The 24,001-nt window shown below is 38.5% G+C and overlaps 1 protein-coding gene across 4 annotated transcripts in view; it reads right to left on the reverse strand.

Annotated features, from left to right (window-relative positions):
- The window catches only part of LOC136841685 (coiled-coil domain-containing protein 124-like), a 112,878-nt gene that overhangs the window by 31,248 nt on the left and 57,629 nt on the right, over nucleotides 1-24,001 (reverse strand). For all 4 annotated transcript variants that reach the window (XM_067108881.1, XM_067108878.1, XM_067108880.1 and 1 more), the window contains exons 3-4: nucleotides 11,974-12,108; nucleotides 4,334-4,488 (exon numbers count right to left, since the gene is read on the reverse strand). In XM_067108881.1, the coding sequence (XP_066964982.1) occupies nucleotides 4,334-4,488; nucleotides 11,974-12,108 (290 nt within the window). The remainder of the gene's footprint in view (nucleotides 1-4,333; nucleotides 4,489-11,973; nucleotides 12,109-24,001) is intronic.

The following is a 24,001-nucleotide window of genomic DNA, read 5'->3' on the forward strand; positions in this document are numbered from 1 at the left end:
TCGACCATTTCGGTCGAGTTAAAGTTGACCAAATGTCGAATTTTTCTATTTATCGTGATTTATATGAAAATATTTCAAAACTGATAAAAGCTACAACCATGAGTTATTTTCTGTTGTATTGTACATGAAATTGTGCACATTTTCATATATAAAACTTTATGTAACGACTAATATAAAACGGTGCAAATATTACAACAACGAGACGAAAGAATTTCTGAGATGTTGGCCGAGTTACAGCGCAGAGCGTAAGGAAAATGTTTTTAAAAAATTCACCATAAATCGAAATATTGTGCTAGAGACTTCAAATTTATTGCAAAATGAAGGTAAACGATTGAATATTACTAGAATGTAAGAGTTTTAGCTTACAATTGCGTTTTTGACAATTTCGGTCGAGTTAAAGTTGACCGAAGGTTGAAATTTTGGCAGTTATCGTGATTTATGTGAAAATATTTCAAAACTGATAAAAGCTACAACCATGAGCTATCTTCTGTTGTATTCTACATGAAATTGCGCACATTTTCATATATAAAAGTTTATGTAACGACTAATGTAAAACGATGCAAACATTACGACAACATGACAAAAGAATTTCTGAGATGTTTGGCCGAGTTACCGCGCGCAGACATAAGGAAAAAGTTTTTTTTTTCAGAAATTCACCATAAATCGAAATATTGTGCTAGAGACTTCCAGTTTGTTGCAAAATGAAGGTACATGATTGAATATTACTAGAATGTAAGAGTTTTAGCTTATAATTGCGTTTTTTACCATTTCGGTCGAGTTAAAGTTGACCAAAGGTTGAAATTTTGGCAGTTATCGTGATTTATATGAAAATATTTCAAAACTGATAAAAGCTACAACCATGAGTTATTTTCTGTTGTATTCTACATGAAATTCCGCACATTTCCATATATATAACTTTATGGCACATTTCCATATATATAACTTTATGTAACGACTAATATAAAACAGTGCAAACATTACAACATGACGAAAGAATTTCTGGCGCGGACGTAAGGAAAAAGTTTTTTTCAGAAATTCACCATAAATCGAAATATTGTGCTAGAGACTTCCAGTTGGTTGCAAAATGAAGGTAAATGATTGAATATTACTAGAATGTAAGAGTTTTAGCTTACAATTGCGTTTTTTTACCATTTCGGTCGAGTTAAAGTTGACCGAAGGTTGAAATTTTGGCAGTTATCATGATTTATATGAAAATATTTCCAAACTGATAAAAGCTACAACCATGAGTTATTTTCTGTTGTATTGTACATGAAATTGTGCACATTTTCATATATAAAACTTTATGTAACGGCTAATATAGAACAGTGCAAAAATTACGACAAAAATGAAAAGAATTTCTGAAATTTTCGCTGAGTTACGGCGGGCATAAGAAAAAATTTTTTCAAAAATTCACCATAAATCGAAATATTGTGCTAGAGACTTCCAATTTGTTGCAAAATGAAGGTACATGATTGAATATTACTAGAATGTAAGAGTTTTAGCTTAAAATTGCGTTTTTCGACCATTTCGGTCAAGTCAAAGTTGACGAAGGTTGAAATTTTTTTAGTCGGCGTGACGGTGCGTCCACTTGGCACCAACAGACAATTTTAGTCAACGTATGATACGTCCAGTAGGCGTTTAAGGGTTAATTGAAACACAGTAGTGTATTACGCTGAATCAAAGATAATTTCCCAAAGACATAGCTTTGGCAAAACAAAGTGAAATTGCCGAAGCTTCAGCACGCACCTAGTCTTTGTATGAAGCTTAGACTTGAATAAATTATCAATTTTGCAATTTGATTATAGCCTATACAGGCAGTCCCCGGTTATCGGCGGGGTTCCATTTCAGAGGGTGTGATGATAACCGAAAATCGCTGCTAACTCGGCGATTTTGGGGCTTATTAGCGGCAAAAAGCACCGGTTTTCAGTTGTCGGCGCCTCTGTTAGGTATGTATTGGCGCCAATACCCAATTATCAGTGCCAATAAGTGGAAATCGGCAATTTTCAGCGTTGAAAATTGCTGATTTTCGTCGGTAGACAAGCCCCATAAAACCAGATCGCCATTAACCAAGCCCGCCGTTAACCAGGGACTACCTGTACTGAAGTCTTACGTAAAAAGATACAGGTAGTCTACAATAACTCTACAATTGTTTTCTTGCAAAAAAAAAAAGTATCAAAATCATACATTCAGATGAAACTGTATGATCAAATTGCTTACTGTAGTACTGTTTTCTTAAAAAAAAAAAAAAAAAAAAAAGCATCAAAAACATAAATTCAGATGAAATTGTTCAATCAGATCACTTACTGTACAGTATGGTAGGCCTTAAAACATACCCCACTAACCTGACCTTCCCTATGGCTTATGTAATAGTTTCTCTAAAAAATTATAAGTTTCTGTTATGTGAGAAATTCAGACAATATAACTAGGCCTAATTTCCTGAGGATTTAGTGCTACAGAATCAGAGTTTGGCCAAGGCCAAAATTCTTTCATTATATTATTAGCCTAGGCTACTGTGAACTAAAGTATCTAACCTACTTGACATTACTGAATTACAATAGGTGACAGTAGGTCCTTCAGTGTCAATTTCAATTTCCTAGTCCACCTAATTTCAGTGTCCTGGTTTAGCCTAAGTAACACAAATATTACCCTCTAAATCATATCAATTATATACCAACATCTTTTTATAACACCTTTACTCACCAATATCATCGCTAGTTTCCAAGGCAGAGCAGTTACTGTAATGAGCCTTCATTCTAGCTATCTGCCCTTCCATTGCTTTTTGGCATTTTTAAGAAATAGTTCTATACCCTTTTCTGCCTTCCACCACTTTTTTTTTTTTTTTAAATTTCCAAATGTAGTCCGCTTTTCTACCTGTCATATTGGTCAGTTTACTATAAACTGTTGATTAGGCTAATGTTTCTCAGGACTGACCGCTGGCACTTTATTAGAAAACCAGTTAGTGATTGCACCATAACTCTGTAACAGTAACATGCCAGGCATGCTGGTAGATTGGTAGTGCTCTTACTGTTGCCAACTTGACATATGATCATATAATAATATTAATCTGTCATCTAACTCTGTGTTATTTATTTCCTTTATTTTTTAGATGTAATAAATAAAAGCCATTTTTGGATATAGAAAGTCAGAAGAGTTCAATAATATGAAATATAAAATCTTATTTCAAAATGGTAAGTTGGTAACTTAATGTTCTGCTTAACCAGATCCAAACTTGTAAGTCAGTCAGACACAGGTATTATACATGACACATCCACTAGACTACAGAATCTCTCTCTCTCTCTCTCTCTCTCTCTCTCTCTCTCTCTCTCTCTCTCTCTCTCTCTCTCTCTCTCTCTCTCTCACACATACACACACACACACATATGCACTTACCTGAAGTATTTCATATAACCAAAGATTTTGACTTGTAACTAAAGTGTTCTAATTATTAAGATAAGGAGATAAATGATAATGGAAACTTTAATAGGCACACAGATTTGGGTGAATATCATCTAAACATTTGAAGTTTTATATTGAGTAGCACAGGAATTAATTTAATTAAATAAACCAGAAAAAATCATATTCATGGTTTAAACCAAAAAACCATGGTTTTTGGTTTTTTAAAAAAACATAAACAAACATAATTTACAAAACCATATATCAAATTACCCTATACAGTACATAACAAAGCACAAGTACTGCTGATTAACGTGCTCACTGACCCAAGAGGGAGAATAAAAAAAGGAATAAACTCAAACATAAAACGTATAGAGGAAATAAGGATATGCACTGACTTCCTAACACATTCATTCAATAATTAATTAATAGCCAAACACCAAAAACACTTGAGAAATGAGTCACAAAAAGAAAAGAAAAACAATAAATTAGCACTTAGCCGACTGACAATAAGTGAAGTTTAGTTCCATCTAATAGGATTAGAAAGAAAAGCTAATACAGTATAGGGGCTTATAGTAATCTTGATAATAACTAACAAGAAAATTGTTATCAACAAAGTTGAACCACTTAACAAGAAGAAATTGCTGCAGACTTGTGGATCCAGGTGGTGCATATGCAGTACTGCTTGTATTCTTTTACTCTGTTAGACAAAAGACTGCAGTGTATGGGGCATTCAAAGACCATGGATGTTGGCTGAATGGGAGTGATGGGTTTGTGGTGGACCAAAAGCATTTCATGGCCAAATCAAATAAAAAAAATTCTGAGATCATTCAAATGAAAGTGGGTAACAACTGTGATTGGAGTGATAAAGGTCTACTATCTCACTTCATAAAGTGAGATACACTTTCAATTGAAAAATAAACAACTAGTGTGTCCTCACCTCAAAGCAGCTACAGCAGCATCAATGCCACTGGCCGAAATTACATCATCATCCAATCTATTGAGGTTCTCAACCAATGGAATATCTGTAACAGACTGATTGAGTTCCTTCTCTTCTTCATGTTTCCTTTCAGCCTCTCTCTGTTCAACATTCTTCTGCAAAAATAAAGAGCCTTTACTATTAAACAAAAATTACTAAATAAAGACAATATTAAACAAATGTTTGAGTCTGAACAATTTTATTTACTTCAGTGTCTTCCACACAGAAGAAGCAGGTTTAAAACAACATTAATTTTATACTACTGTATTGCTCTACTGACTGGTGTAGTGTTAACTGAAGAAACAAGTCTTGTGTCTTCTTTCAGAAAAATATCATACAGTAGAGGAAGACCATTATTCTATATACCATGAACATCATTTATAAATGACAAGTCAAAAAATTTGCAGAAAAAATACACACATTAACAGGAGGGGACTCCCAGGTACAATTTGCAGTTTGTCTTTACACAGTTAATTTAAATTTTGTATAACCATTAAATATATAAGCCTAACTTTACTTACAGAATCACAACTCCAATGATAAGTCATTGCAGTAAATAAAGGATTCACTAACAAGTAATAGAGACATGGCAAACATTAAACACTATTTTCCTACTGTGCAAATAAAAATTTAACATATGAGTAATATTAAGTTACTGTTTATTACAGAGATTCTAATGCATTTGTAATTAAATGCCCATATACTGTGCTTAACCCTGTTGGTCCAGGATATTTCACATAAGAATTGCTGTTAGCTTTATTGTACTGTTAAGGAATTCCAGTATGGTAAAAGTAGGTCATAAACAACTAACTGGCAACTCATCTGCCCTTAGTTCAGTGCATGGGTGGGAACTTGGAAGGCTGCATACCATAGATTTTCAATGGTAGATGCTACTCATCCCTCATCTCTGCCCAGTAGGTTACACTTCATTCCTGGACACTACCTAATGTTAGGCATAAAAAACCAAAGACGTCATTGACAGAAGGTGAAATATCTCGACAACTGAAGTTCTATGAAACAGAAGATATCTTGCCAGTGAGATTTAAAGATTCTGCTCACAGAAATTAAAAAGTTACAAAGATATTAGAATTATGCAAGCTGACAAAGGGGGTCTGCATTGTTATCATGAATAGTTCAGAATATAGCAAAAAAATGTACAGGCTACTAGATGATGAAACTAGGGTGGTGACAAGAAAAAGAGAATCCTCCCACAGTCCAAAAGCTTCAGAATGCCTTCAACAGAATGTGAAGAAAATAATCAGTAAACTCTGTAATGGACACACTGTGCAATAAATTATTCTCAAGAAAACTACCTGAACTTGCATACATATAGTGAGCCCCAAAATACACAAGGATGGCTGCCCAGGAGCCCCTATTGTTTGGACTATGAAATCTCCCAACAAAAACCTAGCTTTGGTTAGCTGGAGAATGAGGAATATACTTAGGTAAATTTTCAGAATCACATTTTAAACATTCAGTAGATTTCATAGAGAAAGTTAAGAACAAGAATATAAAGGGACATATGGTTAGCATTTTGATGTAGTAGCTTTAAATAAATGTCCCTTTAGATAAAGTTTTAGAATTTTTACAAACTAAGCATATTCTTGGGCATTTTCAATCCAAACATAAAAATAAGTGTCTTCCTGGAGTTGATCAAATTATGTGTTAGTGATACTTATTTTACGTTTGAGAGACAAGTATACAAACAGAAATATGGAGTATTTATGGGGTCCTCATTATCACCAATACTTGCTAATATAAATCTGGAATATTTTGAGACTAATCTAGTTCCTAATAATTAATGTCCCTAACTTGAAATTGAAAGGTTGGTGGAGATATGTGGATGATATTTTGCCATTCTGCAGGGTGATGAAATTTGAAATAGAAACTTTTCTAAAATACTCAATAGTTTTGATAACAATATCAATTCACTTTAGAAAAAGTAACGATAATAAACTATCATTTTTAGACATCTTGATAGAAAGGAAAGAAACAGGATATGAATAAAGCACATATATAAAGCCTATTTTAATACACACAAACTCGTATATTCATTTCTTCTCTTTTCACAGTCATGATATAAAAATGGGTGTTCTAACAGGTTTATTTCTCAGGGCAATGAGAAGTTAGTGAATTGACCCTTGTAAGATAGATAAAGAAATCAATTACACTGATAAAAGCTTTGATACATTAGCATACCTGGAATGGTTCAGAAAAGGGCAGCCCTCAACAAAGCTAGGAGGATACTTTTTTTAGGAAAATTCAGAGTACATGGAATACAGAAAACAAGAAAATAGTTTCCCACCCTTATATGCCTAAAAATGAAACAAATTACATCAAAAATGAAAGAAATTAAATATAAACTTGTGTAAACCTTTGACAAACCGTCAAAAACAAAGTATGTAAAAATAAGGTTGGAAACAAAGATAGTAATGCAGATGATGTCAGGGAGTGGGACATAATTAATTGCAACAATTGTGTTGAGACAAATATGTGGGTGAAACTGGCAAGGGAAAGGACTAGAAGCCCAGAACACAGGAGGGCAGTACAACTCAACTCACAGGGGAGTGCTATCAGCTAGGCATTGTTGGGAAAAGGACCATAGGATGGATTTTAAAAACAGTAGGCTTATATAGAAAAAAGCAATAACATCAGTCATTAAAGGAGGTAGTGGAAGGGATACTCATCAGACAGGTTAAAGTGATAGAAGAAACAAAGGATTTACCTCAGAAGATCCCACGACTCCTCCGATCTTGCATAGTGACAATGAAGCTACAGATCGACCCTTCTGACCTGGGTTGGGAGGTCTCCTGGAGGATCATCAGGTGGATGGTGACTATCAGCATACCACAGGATTAATCAATTTCCACTGACCTTTCAGATCTAAATATCAAACCTCCAGAAGAGAGAGACAACATTAACAACTCTCAAGAGAATGGAAACCAAGACAGCCATCATATAAATGACAGCACAGGAGCCCTAGTTCCAGAAGATTGCTGGGCCTTGAACCAGCCTGGGAGTTACCTCATCTCTTGAAAAAGGTCACAGTTAGGGCCGCTTAGTTTTAAGATAAAATTTCAGTTTTTGTCCTTTTTCTCATTGAATGTCAAGTTTAGATGATCATTGAACTGACTAGTGATTTTATACCAAATAATTATGGTATGAAAAAAAAAAAGATGAGTATAATTGTATTTGGACTGTGATAATACTGTTAAAGCTAATCAGTTAATTTTTTTTTGGACTGTACACTTTTGAATTTTGAAATAACAAATAAAACAATTGATGAAACACACCAGTATTTTAAAGAGCATGTTGCTGGCCAAGCTCCAGTTACAGGTAATAGGAAACATGATAGGATGTGGGCCTGAGGGAACTTTCCAATTGCAAATGCCATTTGATTAATATTACTAGAAAATAAGTTTTTAGCTAACATTTTTAAAACTGTACAGAATCCAAAGAAACAGGAATTATTCTTCTTGCATTTTTACAAAACATCTAAAAATATGTAAAAACTAAAACAAAATTTTTGTTGTATTCAAGAAAACATTTTGTTATATAACAGCTTTAAAACGAATAATATGCATGAAACAAGTAACTACAGTTGATCCCTCAGAAATGCTAGCGGATTTTAGGGACCACAGCCCCAGCATGGAAGGTTAAAATTTTTCAAATAATTCACCATAAATCTAAACATGCTTATAACTTTCCATTTTAATTGCAAACACCAAGGACCCAAGGATTAAAATTGTTACTATAACTGAATTTTTTAATTGCTCAAACACCAGATATAGTTAAACTATCATCCTAAAAGGTTGATTTTTTTATTTATCGTTATTTAATATAATTTCAAAATGGTAAAATAAAAGCATGATTTATTTTTATTCCAATCACTGCAATATCATTTCAATACAGTATTTTCATAGTTCAAACACCAAATATACCTTAAAATAAAATGCTTAGAAATGCTAGGATTTTTAATAGTACAAACATTTTTTCAAAAACACATAAATCGAAATATTCACAGTCATTTCTGTTTAAGCAGAACACTGCCTAAATGATTGATTGTTACTAAAATTAACAATTTTCGCTTCGAGAACTCACACAAAAAGATCTGGGACCGAATGTTAAAATTTTGTCAGTTAAAATTTAAAGAAAATGGTCAACAAAACAGTTACAGCTCAAAATTTTTTATAACAAATCTGAAAACATCCTGCCTCATTTTGAGACACTTTAGTGACTGGGACTTTACAAAACGGGAAAAAATTCACGACCTGTTGTCCCTCAAGAAATGCCAAACAGAATAAGGAAAAAGTTTTTTCAAAAATTTACGGATGCCCCTCAGGACCCAGAATTCCAGAGGGCAATCAGAATGCACGGGATGGGCCTGCTGCAGTTCTCATCAGTAATAGATCCAACAACTTAGAGTGCGCTAAAAATGTGAACAAATTGGCTGCTGGGTCCTTCTCAACATCCAAGAAAAAGTTGTCTCACACGCTGACTTCATCAAAAGGATTAAAAGAGTTTGGGAGATAATTCGTCCTGTTGGCACAAATCCGCAAAAGGCCAAAGTTCTGCAAAACGGAGGTCAAAAATTGCTCCACGGCGTCTGCTGATGCTGTGACAATACAGAACAGATGCCTTGCTGACAGGTTGGGAGGACATTTAAACAAATCATCAGGTCCAGGGAGGTGATCAGCATCCCTCAAGGCATTTTATTTCAATTTTCTGCAAGCTGATGGCTATTTTTCTGTATTTAAAAAAAATTTTCAAACCTCCAGAAGAGTCCACTTGACAACCAACAGACAATATCCCACATCAAGAGCGTTGGGATCCATTACCTTTAAGGGTTAATATGGTAATGCAAGCCATCCTTCCGATGGCGCAAGCAAAAAAGTGGCACGTCTGCAATTCACCTCACAGGGGGTCTCAATGTAATAGCAGATTCTCAATCAAGGAAAATGACAGCCTCAACAGAGTGGATGCTGGACAACCACTCTTTTCAAACAATAGCCAGCATGCTTCCATAACCAGAAGTGGACCTGTTCGCCATGTACTAGAATCACGAACTCCTGATATATGTGTCTCCGAACCTGGACAGTAAAGCAACAGCAAGAGATGCCTTCCTAAAGACTGGAACAAGGAGAGGATGATATTTCTTTCCTCCATTGTCCCAGATTTCGAAGGTTTTGCACAAACTTCTAACCTTCAAAGGAACAGTTTACTTAAATGCCCCAAATTGGCCAAACAGGTATTGGCTCCTATTACAATACTTCAACAACGGACGAAAAGATCAATTCCACTATCGTTCGGTGTTCTATCCCAGACAGTAGGAGGGAAAGTCGCTTATGCATCCTCCTTTCTGAGCCGAGACCTTCACGTATAGATTTTTTAAAAATATCTATCGTGATAATTACTCACCTAACATTGCTAGGTACCTAGTGCAAAAATTACAGACATCATCTGTTCAACAATACCAGTCCGTATGGAAGAGATGGTTAGATTATATCCATACTGAGAGCCCAGTTGAGATTTCTATAGAAACACTTTATTTGTCTTATATATATACCCTTTTGAAGACAAATGCCTTGCAGTTACAACAGTCATGGCATACAAGGCTGCATCAACATAACCCATGCTTAATGGATTAGGGATTGACTCCAGTACAGAAGTTGTCACTTCCCTTCTGCAGTCTTTTGCTCTACAAAGGCCCACTCTTGAAAGGCTTCCAATTACTTGGTCCCTAAAACGGCGATCTTCTTGATTGCATTAGCATCAGTGAACTGGGCTCTCTTAGGTGGGGACGATGCATCATGCAAATAGATGACCATCAATTATTATTGTCCCCTGGCCCATCATTCCTGGCCAAGAATAAGGATCCTTTAAAATGGAAATCTATTCTTATAAGAAAACTCAGTTTAGCAGACAAGACATTATGCCCAGTCCAAGCACTGAAGGTTTACCTAGAAGTCAAGGCAAACATCCCAGAAGGTCCTATTTTCCTACACCCTAGCACAAACTAACCACTCTCCCTACAAGGGCTGAGAATGATTGTAGTGTTTCTCATTAAAAAGGCAAATCCACACTCCTTTCCTAGGTCACATGATGTTAGGAAAGTATTTCGTTGTCCTTCTTCAGAAATATCTCTTTCAAAGAAGGCTCCGAATGTACAGGGTGGTCATCAGTTAAATTACTGCCACATGCTCAAACAAAGTCGACTACACTGTGCATCAGTAGGTGGCATGGCTAGTCTTAACCCCTAGGTGCTATGGCAGAAAAACCAGGGGTCTTATTGACAGTGAGTATGCTAACTATCGCTGGGAGGGGCGACAGTACTGCAATCAAACCCAGCATGCTTAGGTAAGCCACTGTAGAACTACATCCTAAAACATAAGTTCGTGTATAGTTTCTTGTTCCTTGGTACCAAAACCTGAAGAGTATTTGGAACAAAGAATGGGACTTGAAATATGTGGCTTGACCTCGGACCAGAAATGTTATTTTCTTTGGGGTGTTGGGATTAAAAATGTGAGAGCTTAAGCCTTTTTCGTCACCTGTCAATTTCTTTGTAAAGTTCCTTGAGGATGAAACAAGGACTACGCTAAAAAAACAGCTTTTGATGTAGGAAAACCTATTTTTGGTAGTCGCCGCTGAGTCCTCAAAACCTCCCACTTCCCTGACGAAAAGGCATGAGATTTAGGCAAGGGATCATCCTGCATTGACCAACAGAGAGTAAAGGCTCCTTGGTCTTTTAACAGCCCGGTTGTAAAGAAGAGGGCAGATGCTCATGTGCAATAGTCACTTCTCTTTCTTGCAGGTTCATTTGACGTTGGGAAAACTGGGTTCAGCTTCGCTGAAGATGAGGGAAGTGGCCTCTTATCTTTGAGTCCATTATATACCCCATCACGTGTTATAATGTTAATCATTACGACACAATACCTGGCCAAAAAAACCAACTAGAAGAGAATTCTTTGATATTAGTTTGGTCACCGTGGAGCTCTGGTAGACCATGGAAGGTAACTCCTTGAGGACTCAACAGCGACTACCAAAAATAGGCTTTTCCTATATCAAAACCTGTTTTATCAACATAACAAAAATGATTTAATTTATTATATATATGCTCAATACAATTTGTATAAGATTATATTTGCAACACAGAATTATGAAAGTCATCAATTAATATACAGTCAACCCTAGGTATTTGCAGGGGATGCATACCACAATCCTGCCCCCCGAATAGCTAAAATCCGCGAATACTTGACGCCCCTCTAAAAACGCTTATAACTGCCTACTTTGATAGTTCAAACACCATAAAACCTTTAAAAATTCTTATACCTGAGTATTTTAATAGTTTTATCACAAAAAGTGTATTTAGTCATGAGAATGATATGAAAATAATGTGTATATACATTCCACAGAAAAATCCACAAATCCGGAACCATGAATAGGCGGGGGTCCACTGTAATGCACATTTATTTTATGTTGCATAAAAATTGTTATAAATCTGTACTATATAGTAAATGCGAACTGCAGCCTATATACAGTACATCCATTTCACTAAACCAGTTTGGATGAAAATTTTTCTTCAAATTTTAATGTCTGATTACCTGAAGCTGGAACTGTGTTAACTTTTGGGGTGTAGGTACAACTTTGGGAGTAGAAGAGTCCTCTTCATTTTTGGCTAAAGCTCGTAGTTCTGCTTTCTTTTCCAAGTCGGCCTGACGTTTCTTCTCGCGTTCATCCTAAAAATTAAGAAGAGAAACACAGTGAACAACAACAGCTAAATATCTGACTGGTCCATCAACTTAATGGACCTCAACTTACTGGATTTCATTACTCATCAGATGCACCATCCTGTTTGGTAAACAAAAAAAGGTAGTTTGTACATTAGCATTTTTGGTTTTGCAAGTAAAGTATGTATCATTATTTCTTGTGTGTCAAAAGCTTAAACTGCTGTGTTTAAAACAGTTACATAATGCAATACAACTATTACATTATGCAATACAGTAGTTGTATTATATCAAAAGTAATTCTAAAAGTGAGTGTTACTCTTTGTTCATCTGACAATCACATGCTTGGAGATTCTTGGATATTTAAGTAAGTGTAACTGTATACATATATGAGCTGTACCCATACTTCAGAATAGGCAATCACACTACTGCTAATCACTGTTAATCAAACATATAAAAACAGTTTCTTACATTTCTTTTAAGGGGCACGCCTACACCATAAGGCCCCATTATAGTGTAAATGACTGTTTTTACCTTAAGATTGAAAGGATCTGCTTCAAATTTTTACCACTTATTCTACAACTAATAATGAAAATTCTCTTGAGGGGAAATTTAGAAATTCAACCTCTAAGTCATTTGTTTTGAAATTGAAAAAATCATGGCATCACTTTTCAAAATTAATATGCAAAATTAAAAGTGGCACAGAGAAGTGATTTTTCCGATGACAAAATAAAGATATGTAGTTATACTACACTTTGTAAAAGTTTCACTGAATTTGGTTCAGTCTTCTTGGAGAAATAAGCATTTAGTTTTGAATAAAGTAACTTTTGAGAAAACAGCAAAACAGAAAAATTTTTGTACCTTCAAAAATCCTGAGAGAATCTGGGCATTTTGAGCAAGTTATCCCTATATCATTATAACCCATTTTCTCTGACACATACCATTGAGAGAAAGGGATATTTTAGTGAATGAATTATTTTTGAATAAATTATTTTCACACTTGTCTTACATGCTTTTTTTACAATTTGTCGATCACAGTGCCGTACAAGCGATGAACAAAACTGTCCATGAACCAATCTAAATACAATTTGTTGTTCGCAATGCCATACAAAAGATGAACAAAACTGTCCACGAACCAATCTAAAAGGGATTTTGACAAAGGAAAAATCTATTTCTGGGTGAAGGCCTGTGTCGCTCAGTGAAATGTCCCTATACAGCACACATTTCTAGGTATAAATATTGCTAGATATACCAGAGAAAAAAACCAATAGGATGCCAGAGTTACTACCTCTGGATCGATACATCCTAATAGGATGTCGGTATGTCATCTAGGAAAAAGAGTGGAAGCCACTACCACAGACACTTAACCCAATAGACTCCTCCTCACCAAAACCCCTCTGCCTAAGAGGTGCGATACAACGGTCCCACCACCGCTACTACTAATTCTACCCACAATGCACCATCCCGAAATAGCACCCAAGCTTTTTGGCTAGATCAGGGTGGGAAATAAAGAGAGGGATGGGTTCACTAAGCGACACAGGCCTTCACCCAGAAATAGATTTTCCTTTGTCAAAATCCCTTTTCTGGGCTTGTCCTGTGTCGCTGAGTGAAATAGTAGCAGAGAATTGACTAAAAGAAGCTTGTAAATTTAAAAAGGATTAATGTATTAAGGATAAAATAAAATTTTTATTTTGAATATGCTTTTTACTAATCCAGAAAAGCAAATATAAAAATAAATTAGTACAAAAGGACAATAACTAACTTAATTAATGCAAAATAATGTGGTTACAATCTTAAGATTAATAAACAAACTAGTAACCATCACCTATAAAACAATGTTTAGTGAAAACTTAACAACTAAGGTGATAAAGCAAAGCCAGGAATGGATTGAGAAGCAACCCAAACCCAGACAGCAAAATAGGAAGTTATTTTTCTTGGGAATACAAGCGAGGCAGGTAGGTGAGAAGTACCAACTGGTAGGGCAAGCAAAATACAACAATTACAATTACAAATTACCAACAATAAAATATTATAAAACAATATTAGGCTGACTCTGGAGAAACAATGTTCCCTGCAGCGACAGCAGAAAACTTCAAAGCCTCAAGGATTTGAGATAATGACGTTTAAAAACTCTAGGGGATTTCCAGCCAGTATATTTTTAATTTCCTCAAAATTCATGTGTTGGAAATAATTAACTGAGGTGGCTACAGCCCGGATATCATGGACCTGGGGGATTGAATCCGGATTAGCTTGTTTAATAAAATAAAGTATTTGTTGCCTAATGCCATTCAAGGAAATGGTTCCACCATTTTCTCTAACAAAAAGTGGACCTGAAGACCTCTGAGAGGTTCTCTCTAGGTAGGCTTTTAATGTGACCACCGGACATAAGGAGGGATCTTCTAAAAGGGGTATTATCTTCCAGGGAGACCACCTAATTAGAGGATCTTCATTCTTGGCTAGAAACATTTGATCTGGAGAGAGTAGAACCTCTCTCCTGATGGGAGAAATCCACATGATTCGGCTCTCTAGAAAGGGCTGACAGTTCAGAGATTCTAGCTCCTGAAGCCAGGCTAATTAAAAACAAAGTTTTTCTAAGAAGAGTCGAATAAGGGCAAGACTCATTATTTGTGTCTGAGGCTAACTTTAATACATCGTTTAAAAACCAAGAAACCGTTTTAGGACGGGTTGTTGGTCTAAGACGGGCACAAGCTTTAGGAATAGATGAAAAGTATGAGTCCGTCAGATCAATATTAAATCCCCAAAGGAATACTTTCTTTAAGGCAGATTTAGTTGTAGAAATTGTACTAGCTGCCAGACCTTTGTCAAAAAGGGTCTTAAAAATGAGATCGTAAGATTAGTAGTCATAGTATGAACGTCTGAATCCTTCAGAAAAATAGCAAGTTTTTAACTGCTGAATCATACTACCATCATTAGATTCTCTCTTATCTGATTCCAAAAATAATGTGTTTTGAGGATCAATATTAGCATTTTTCTGGGCCGAAAACTCTCATGAAATCCATAAAGTTAGGGCATTCAGCATTCTTGAGAAGCTGACACAATCTGAGTTTGCACTACTTGGGTTAATATTGGATGAGGAATTTTCAAGGCCTTGAGTTTCAGCTCTAACAGAAGCGGAAACCAATTGCTCTTGGCCAGTTGGGAGCAACTAAAGCTATCTGACCTTTGAATGACCTGAGTTTGTGTAAAACTTTCCACAGAAGATTTACGGAGGAAAGAGATAGATCTTTTCCCATTTGTTCCAATTTATTGACATTGCGTCTGTAGCATAAGCCCGAGGGTCCAGGTTCGGAGCTATGTAACATGTGAGTTTGTGATTTGATTCCGTGGCAAAAAGGTCCACCTGAAGCCCGGGAATCTGTTGGAGAATCCAATTGAAGGATTTCTTGTCCAAGGACCATTCCGATTCTAGAGGAGACGTCCTTGACAGAGAATCTGCAATCACGTTCCTTACTCCTGACAGATGTGTTGCTGACAGGTGCCAATGATTTTTCATTGCTAATGAAAAGATCTCTATCATAACATGATTTATGTGACTTGTCTTGGAACCTCCCTGTTCAGACAATGAACTATCACTGCACTGTCCAGATCTAGCCTGATATGTATGTTCCTGGCCAGCCGTAAGCGTTTCAGAGTCAAGAAAACTGCCATCGCTTCCAGAATGTTTATGTGGAAGAGACGAAAGTGGCTTGACCAGATTCCTTGAACCTTCTTGTACTGCGAATAGCGCCCCCAACCAGTCAGAGATGCGTCCGTGTGGATGATCAGGGCTGGAGGGGATATTGTAATGGAATCGATTTGGAAAGACTTTTGGCCGTTGTCCAGGGACCTTTTGAAGTCTTTTCTTTAAGATTGGAGGTATGAGGAGACTTTGTCTCTGAATTTGCAATTGGCTCGACTTCGCCACACTCGATTTATGTCCTTCAGTTTTGCTTTGAGGAGAAGGTCTGTTACTGACGCAAACTCCAAGGGAACCCAGGATTCTTTCTTGAGTGCGACGAGAGGCTCGTTTGCACTTGAGAAACTGCCTTGTTGCTTTGGCAATCTCTTTGCATTTTGCTGGGGAACTGAAAGTTTGTGGGTGCTTAAGTCCCACTGAATGCCCAGCCACTGAAATTTGGTTGCCGGGTTAAACGAGATTTCTTTATGTTTATATGAAAGCCCAGATACTCTAGGAACTGAATCACTAATTTTGTCGACTTCTGACATTAAGATCGCTGGAGGCCCAAATTAGCAAATCGTCCAGATAAGCCACCACCTTGATACCTTGAGATCTCAGTTCCTGTACCACAACTTCCCCCAGTTTGGTGAAGATCCTGGCGCTATGTTCAGTCCGAAAGGCATTACCCTGATGGAGTAAGCCTGTCTTCCCAGTCTGAACCCCAGATTGGGGAGAAGTTTCTTGCTATTGGAACATGATAATAAGCGTCTGTAAGATCTATAGAGGTGGTGACGGCTCCACGGGGAAGTAAGGTCCGCACCTGAGAGACGGTCAACATCCCCGGAACCTGTCGCATTGAATGTAAGAATTTAAAATTGACAGATCTAAAATCACTCTTCTCTTGTCTGAGTCTTTCTTTGGCACGCTGAATAAGCGTCCCTGAAATTTTAAATGTCTGACTTTCTTTATCGCCTTCTTTAAAAGAAGGTCTTCTGTATAGTCTAACAGATCTGATGTTGGAGTCTGAAAGAACCTGACAAGTGGAGGGGTCCTTTACCCAGCTCCACCTAGGCCTTTTGAATGATACTGTGGGCCCATGGACTGAATGTCCAATTGGCCCTGAAGAGGCGTAACCTCCCACCTACCTGGGGATGTTCATTTATTGTAAGACTTGCTGTCTCTAGTTCCTCTTGAACCTCTACCTCGAGATTGGAGTCTGGGGCCAGATCTAGACCTGAAGCTCCCCCTACCTCTATTTCCCTTGGACTGGCTGGTAGCTGGAAAGGTCTGGGACTACGTAAGTAGGGTTGAAAGCAGGAGAAACAAGAGTTGTTGAACCAGTGGGATGGTGGGCGGTTGGTTCCCAGTACAACGTGATTGTGGATGTCCCTTGGAGGTGGAGGGCTGGGCAATCTGACCTACCGGGACTGTCTGAACAATTGTCTGGGTCTGGGGTGCCTTATAAGGATGGAACCCCTAGACCTCTTCCTGCCTTTAGGTTGGGGCCCCAAAATTTTGATGACTTCCTCTTAAAGGGAGTCCCCACGATCCGAAGATTTTGGTTGGCCCTTGAGGCCTCACTGATTACTGAGTTGACCATATCTTCAGGGAATAGATTGGTCCCCAGATAGAGGATTTTATCAGCTTGTTCGGCTCATGACGGATGGTCGCGTCAGCCAGAACAAACCCGGCAGTTCCTCCTTGCCACAATGAAATCAAACAAATCACTCTGGAATGAGGCCAGTAGTGATTTTGTCAGGACCCCTGAACAGAGGTTCATCCTTGTAAACAGCAGACGCTCAATTCCACCGAAAACACAGGAATTGATAGATCTGCTGAGACGGCACCTAGCCTCATACTCAGCTTTTATCAGGGACTCCGGAAGCCTGGGTAGTTGTTCACTGAAGAGATCCGCACTCCGAATCTAGTTTACCCACTGTAAAGGTTTCGGAGCCCGGTCCAGCATTCTAAATCTGTTGGAAAGAGCAGAGAAGTAGGCTCCGTCTCACCTAAAATTTCAAGGCAGGCTTCTCCTCTGTTCCGGCCTGAAGGGTTAATTCTGCCACTTTAGAGGTGCAGGGAGTCTGGGACATCCTCATTTACTGTGAACATCGTAAACCGCCCCTTATGAGGGGTCAATCTAGTGTTCGAACACTCCCAGTCAGATAGGATCCCAACCCATGCCTTTCAGGCGCTTGATCCCTGGGGAAGATCACTGTTTCTTTGGGAACCTTATCTTCCCTCACCAAGGCATCCTCGAAAGCCGAGCATACCGGGAAGGGAAAAACAAGATCCGCTGGGAAGAACTCAGTACTCTCTTCCACAAGGGCGGTGCCACAACCTTCAATGGTTAATTTACCATTAGCGAAAGGGGCATTAAAGGCAAGACGCCTGGGTTAGAATCCTCATAAGCTGGTAGCTTAGAGGCGTCTAGAATGGATAGGACGTTGCTGAACCGGACCTGAACTAACCAGTCCGGCCAGCGGTTTCTCTTGGCGTCTTTAACCTGTCAGTGCCAAGGATTGTCTAACTTTCCCGACGACTCCAAGACTCGAGGCAAGATCACGAGACATTGCCTCGAACTGAGAAAGACCTGTTCGGAAAACATTCTCATCATGGACTCCCGAAGCTTTAGGGTCAAAGTCAGGCTTTTTCAATTTGCCTCGACTTTGTTCTCGACCCCTTAGAAGAGAAACTTTCAAAGACATAAACAGAAGGTTTGAGTCAATGAAACCTCAGGAACTAGGTACAGATGAGGTTTCGGGGGTTTAGTCAATTTAGGTAATGTCTTCGTCTTCAAAGAGGACTTCACCTTGGGGATCACCGACTCCGGAACTAGGGTCCCCAGGGTGGAGCTCTTAGAGAATCCTTGGAAGGATGAAAACAAAAGACGCAGGAGAATTGAGAGATAATGGATTAATAAGACTACCTGCCTCACTTACATCCCTACCTTCCTCCGGTCCAATGGCCATTGGTTCGACGTCCAGGTTGATGTTGGCCACTTCTTCGGCCATCAACGCGCACAGCTCTTGATCTTCTGGCGAGACCTGGTCGAGTAAAGCCTAATTCTGTTGATCAGGGTTCAGCTACTTCAGGAGCTACGGCTGCAGAGGCCCTAGCATTTGGGTAAAGAATGTTGCAGATATCCTCTGTCAGCACATAAGGACGCCCTGACCAACATTGACCAAAGCCGCCAACCCAGATCTTCAATGTCGCTAGAGATCTTGAAGCTTGACGGGACCGAGGGACCTGTTAATTGAATCTCATGTCAATAAAAGGGATTGACAAGGATATTATCTTATATCAAATATAAACACAATTATTTAAACTAACTATGTTAAATACAATTGAAGGTTAACGTGCGAATCATCAACCACGTCTAAATAAAGTGCGTAGCAGTACGCCCCAGCCGTCAGGATGCCAGACGCAGGTGGTCCTCGACCTTCGACTGCACAACCGCATGCGATCTGCATGCTACATGGCCACAGGGTTGCTGCAGGTAGGCGTTACAACCCGGCTCCTGGCAATGTACCACCTATAATAAAAATTTATACATGAGCATCTAAAATAGGCGCGGAACGGCTAAACTAGTAAAAACTTAGAGTAAATATTCTGCCTCACACGAGTTGAAAACTGTGGCTACGGCGGAAGTCTCGATGGAATCCTAAACAGGTGGGCCAGACCTGAGTCAGATCACGCCGAAAGCAATTCGGTGACGGCGAACGTCACGATAAATTAACTAATTGCACAGAAATCAACAACCTTGGGAAGGCTATTCACACGTCAAGAGTCGGGATAATTCACCAAACTTCGCTCACAGAAAATAATAACAGTAACAAAACTCATATCATTCCGGGTCCTCTACAATTCCGCCCGATAACAAAGCAACCACGCTCAAGCAAAAAGTCCTATTAAGACTAAAGCAGCTAACGATAGCTGCCGGAATGAGTCCGGATGACGGAGCGGTAGAGAAGCAGGAGCAGAAAATAAATCACAATTACTACTAGTAAAATTTATAACAGCTTCTCTCCAGTTCCGCCGTACTAGCAACGACAACGACGCTCAAGCTAAAGTTTCTGCTAGAAGCTAAAGCTCCCTATCGATGAGCAGCCGGAACAGGTCCGGACGCCAAAAATGAAAGGGGAAGACACGGGAGTGAAAACATGGCGACAACAACAGGTCAGGTGCCAGGCACCTTCCACTTACCTGTCATCTCAACCAAAAGGGCAAATGAGCTAAGCTCTAAAATGCCCCTAATGGAGAGCCAAGACAAAAGAGACTGATATACAAGGGGGTGAGATAAGGCGAAAGGATGAACATGGTACTATCACCTATAATAACCTCCAGAAGGCACCTCCTGGAAATGTAGGCTAGGATCAGCCAAAAATTCGAACGACTATTTAAAAGCGCTAGCCCTGAAACATCACTTCCAGGATTGAAGAATCAACTGGTCAGGGAAGAAGGGCCTGCACTTTCCCAAACCCGAACTCAAGGCCACCCAAGTCCTTCTGGTTACCAACTCAGGCCTATAGGCCAAGGAGGAAGGAAGACTGGGGCCAACATAGCCTACCTTCCACTGTAATCGGCAAGGCCGAACTGGTCAGGTAGGCTAACAACACCACCCAAACAGACTCAAGAACTAATACACACATAATAAATGACATAATGACATATTAAATATGTCTACAAACGGTAAATAAAGGAAAGCTAGGCTAGGCCTAACTTTCAACTTCTAAGGTATAAAAAATAATAGTCGATTTCAGATCGACACGTAAATTGAAACTATCATAAAAGAATGTAGTAATTTTGTAAATTTCTATCGATTGAACGAAAGAAAGCAATCATATAAAAGACTGTAGACCTCCCCTTGTCTTCTAGAAGCGAACTTTGAAATGGCGGCCTCAGTTTCGTGTTTTTCATGCGAAACAATAAACAGGACAAAATAATCCGTTATACCAAAACATTCAATTTTGAATACTCAACTTAGAAGAAGATGTTCCTTGATCAGATGATGCCATCATGAAAGCGGAGATAATCCAAAAAAGAAAATAAGGAAAAAATATTAGCACCAGAAAAAAATCACGAGTGGCTCGTAAAGCGTGCTATAAGCGGATGGTGCATTGTGGGTAGAATTAGTAGTAGCGGTGGTGGGACCGTTGTATCGGCACCTCTTAGGCAGAGGGGTTAAGTGTCTGTGGTAGTGGCTTCCACTCGCTCCTAGATGACATACCGACATCCTATTAGGATGTATCGATCCAGAGGTAGTAACTCTGGCATCCTATTGGTTTTTTTCTCTGGTATATCTAGCAATATTTATACCTAGAAGTGTGTGCTGTATAGGGACATTTCACTCAGCGACACAGGACAAGCCCAGAAAATATTTTTTTAGCAATAACGTTTCTAGATGTTTATTTACACAAAAGTCCAAAACAGTGTATAACTTACTTAATCCTATCCTCAATTATTCATACAGATATTTTTTACAAGTCTTTTTTACAACTTTTGGTTCAGTGTCTTACAAGCGATGAACAAAATTGTCAATAAGCCAATCTAAAAAATTTTTTTAGCATTACTGCTTCAGGATATGTTTATTTAGACATAAAACAGTTGAAAACTGTTGATAACCAAAATTTGATAGTTCCTTGAAATTCAGTGGTCGGCATGCCCCTTAAAATTAAAGTGATTTTCTTACCAAGAACTTGCTCTCAAGTTCTGAGATTTGTGGTTAAAAAAGTTTAATTGCACCATATGATTTCCTGCTCTGTAGAAATATGCAATCATTAACAATGATTTTCTATTCCTTCAGAACAGGGAATCACTGTTAATCAAAAGTACTAAAAGTTCCTTAACCCTTAATGGACGGGAATCTTCATATGAATACAGTATCTATAACAGGTTTTGGGTGACGGACGGGAATCCTCATATGAGTATTAATATTACGTGCCCTTCGGTTTGGATGAATTTACCAGGAAAAATGTTCATATCACTTCAATGGGCCATAATAAAATAAATTATTAAAAAAACATGCATTGGTAAAATTAGCATATTTTTACAAGTGTCTTGTAAAAGAGGCCCCACACAGGGTTGTAAATAGTCACTTTCAACTTCCAGTTGAAGGTAGGGAAAAATTTTTACATTTTTTTCTTACACCAATGGCATTTGCATATAGTCCTCTTTCCACTGATTTTTTTTTTTTTAAATTGGCCAACCTTAAAGTTTGCCCAGTCTGGGGGTTATATTAGCCCGTCCCTTAAGGGTTAAATGAAAGTCAATTACAGTATCATATAATTACTGATATTTTTATCAATAATTAATATCACTTTCTGACTTTTCTAGTTCACACTCAGTGAACATATTTACTTCTGTATTTACAAGTGGAATTTACTTTATAAAAAAAATTATATTTTCATAATAAAATTAAGTTTCATATACACTTACCAAGTATTAACATAGCTATAGTTTCCAACTCATGCGGCAGCCCTTTTTAAAAATCGTGATAGCGCTTCAATTATTTTGTGTAGGTGACTAGCCCTGCCCATTATTGGGAGTACTGAGAACAACTTAGCAGATAACCTCATAGTGTTTGTGCCCTTAAGTCCATCAGATTCTGTAATTACTTGGTAAGTATATATGAGACTTAATTTTATTATGAATATATAATTTTCATATAAGTAACTTGCAAGTAATTACATAGCTAAGTCCCACACTGAAAGGGGGTGGAATATATGGACATATTCTACTCCAAAACATTAAGGCATGGTAATGACTTTGAAATAGAAAAATTGCTAGCATTAAAACAATGCTTGTCATTCCTTACCTGGTATGAGAGCTACTGCAGATGAATACTGCCTCTGTTTGGTGCTCATCTTAACCTGTAGTGGCATGGTGGTTGAGCCATGGGTTGCCTCTACTTTAATGGGAGCCTTGCAGCGGAGGATAGGCCTGATCGCTGGCAAAGCATATAAAGTGCCCTTGCCCTGGGCACAGTACCAATATAAAAAACAACCAGACAACACTGTCACCCACAATGAAAAACCACAACCCATCCACTCAGACTGGTGGGGTACTCCAGATACATTGTACCCCCGGCTCCCAAAACTCGACACCTTACTTCAAGGCAAAGAGATAGTAGGAGAAAAAGAGCTTATTATGCTTCCTTCCCCAGTACCATATCAGCCACCTATAACAGCCCCAAGGTACTGCAGTTTTCTAATATTGTTTCAACTTCTTTCAAATAGTGAGACAGGAAGATCTATTTGCACTTCCAATAGGTTGACTGCAGAATGGAAGTGAGGGACAAATTGTGCCTGAAAGTGACAGAGGTAGCAACTGCTCGGACATCATGAGCTTTCATTTTGAAAGCAGGCAAAATGTCTCCTGAATCCGACAGTGTGCCTCAGGTCCCTCAGGAAGAATGACAATGTGTTCTTAGTAAGAGGGCAAGATAGGTTCTTAACAGACCACCAAAGGTTGCTGGATGGCCCTTTGATCTTCTTGGTCCTGCTCAGGTAATACCTAAGAGGGCTCTATCAGGGCAAAGAACCCTTTCTTGTTCCTCAGGGCCAATGATTTCCATTAAATTCCTAATGTTGAGGAATGGGCCCAGGGCTTCGATGGGTTCTCATTCTTGGCTAAGAAACCTAGGGTAAAGGAGCAAACTGAGCCTCCCTGGGAAAATCTTACCCTCTTATCAATGGCCTGGATCTCACTGACATGTTTGACAGTAGCCAGAGCCACAAGGAAGAGGGTCTTCTGAGTGAGGTCCCTTAGAGAAGCAGAACGGAGGGGTTCAAAAGAGGGGTCTGTTAGCCACTTTAACACAACATCTAGGTTCCAAGAGACCAGATCAACCTCTTTCTGCCTGAAAGTGTCAAATGACTTGATGAGGTCGTTGAGATCCAGATTTGACAACAGATCCAGACTTCTATGCTTAAACACAGAGCTAAGCATGGCTCGATACCACTTAATGGTGGAGGACGACACACCCCTTGGGGTCCTCAGATAAAGGAGGAGATCCGCAATCTGAGTTGAAGATACCTCAGAAGAGACATTATATCTGAGACATCATCTATGGAAAACTGTCCACTCAGCTAGAAGATTAATGTCTGCATCTTGCAATAGCCTCTGAAGCTCCTCTTGAAAAGGGATTTTGACAGAAGGAAAAATCTATTTCTGGAGAGGGGACCGTGTCACCCGGTGAAAAGTCCATTCAGCACTTATTTCTAG

This window comes from Macrobrachium rosenbergii, chromosome 9 (assembly GCF_040412425.1).
Source record: "Macrobrachium rosenbergii isolate ZJJX-2024 chromosome 9, ASM4041242v1, whole genome shotgun sequence".
Taxonomy (NCBI): domain Eukaryota; kingdom Metazoa; phylum Arthropoda; class Malacostraca; order Decapoda; family Palaemonidae; genus Macrobrachium; species Macrobrachium rosenbergii.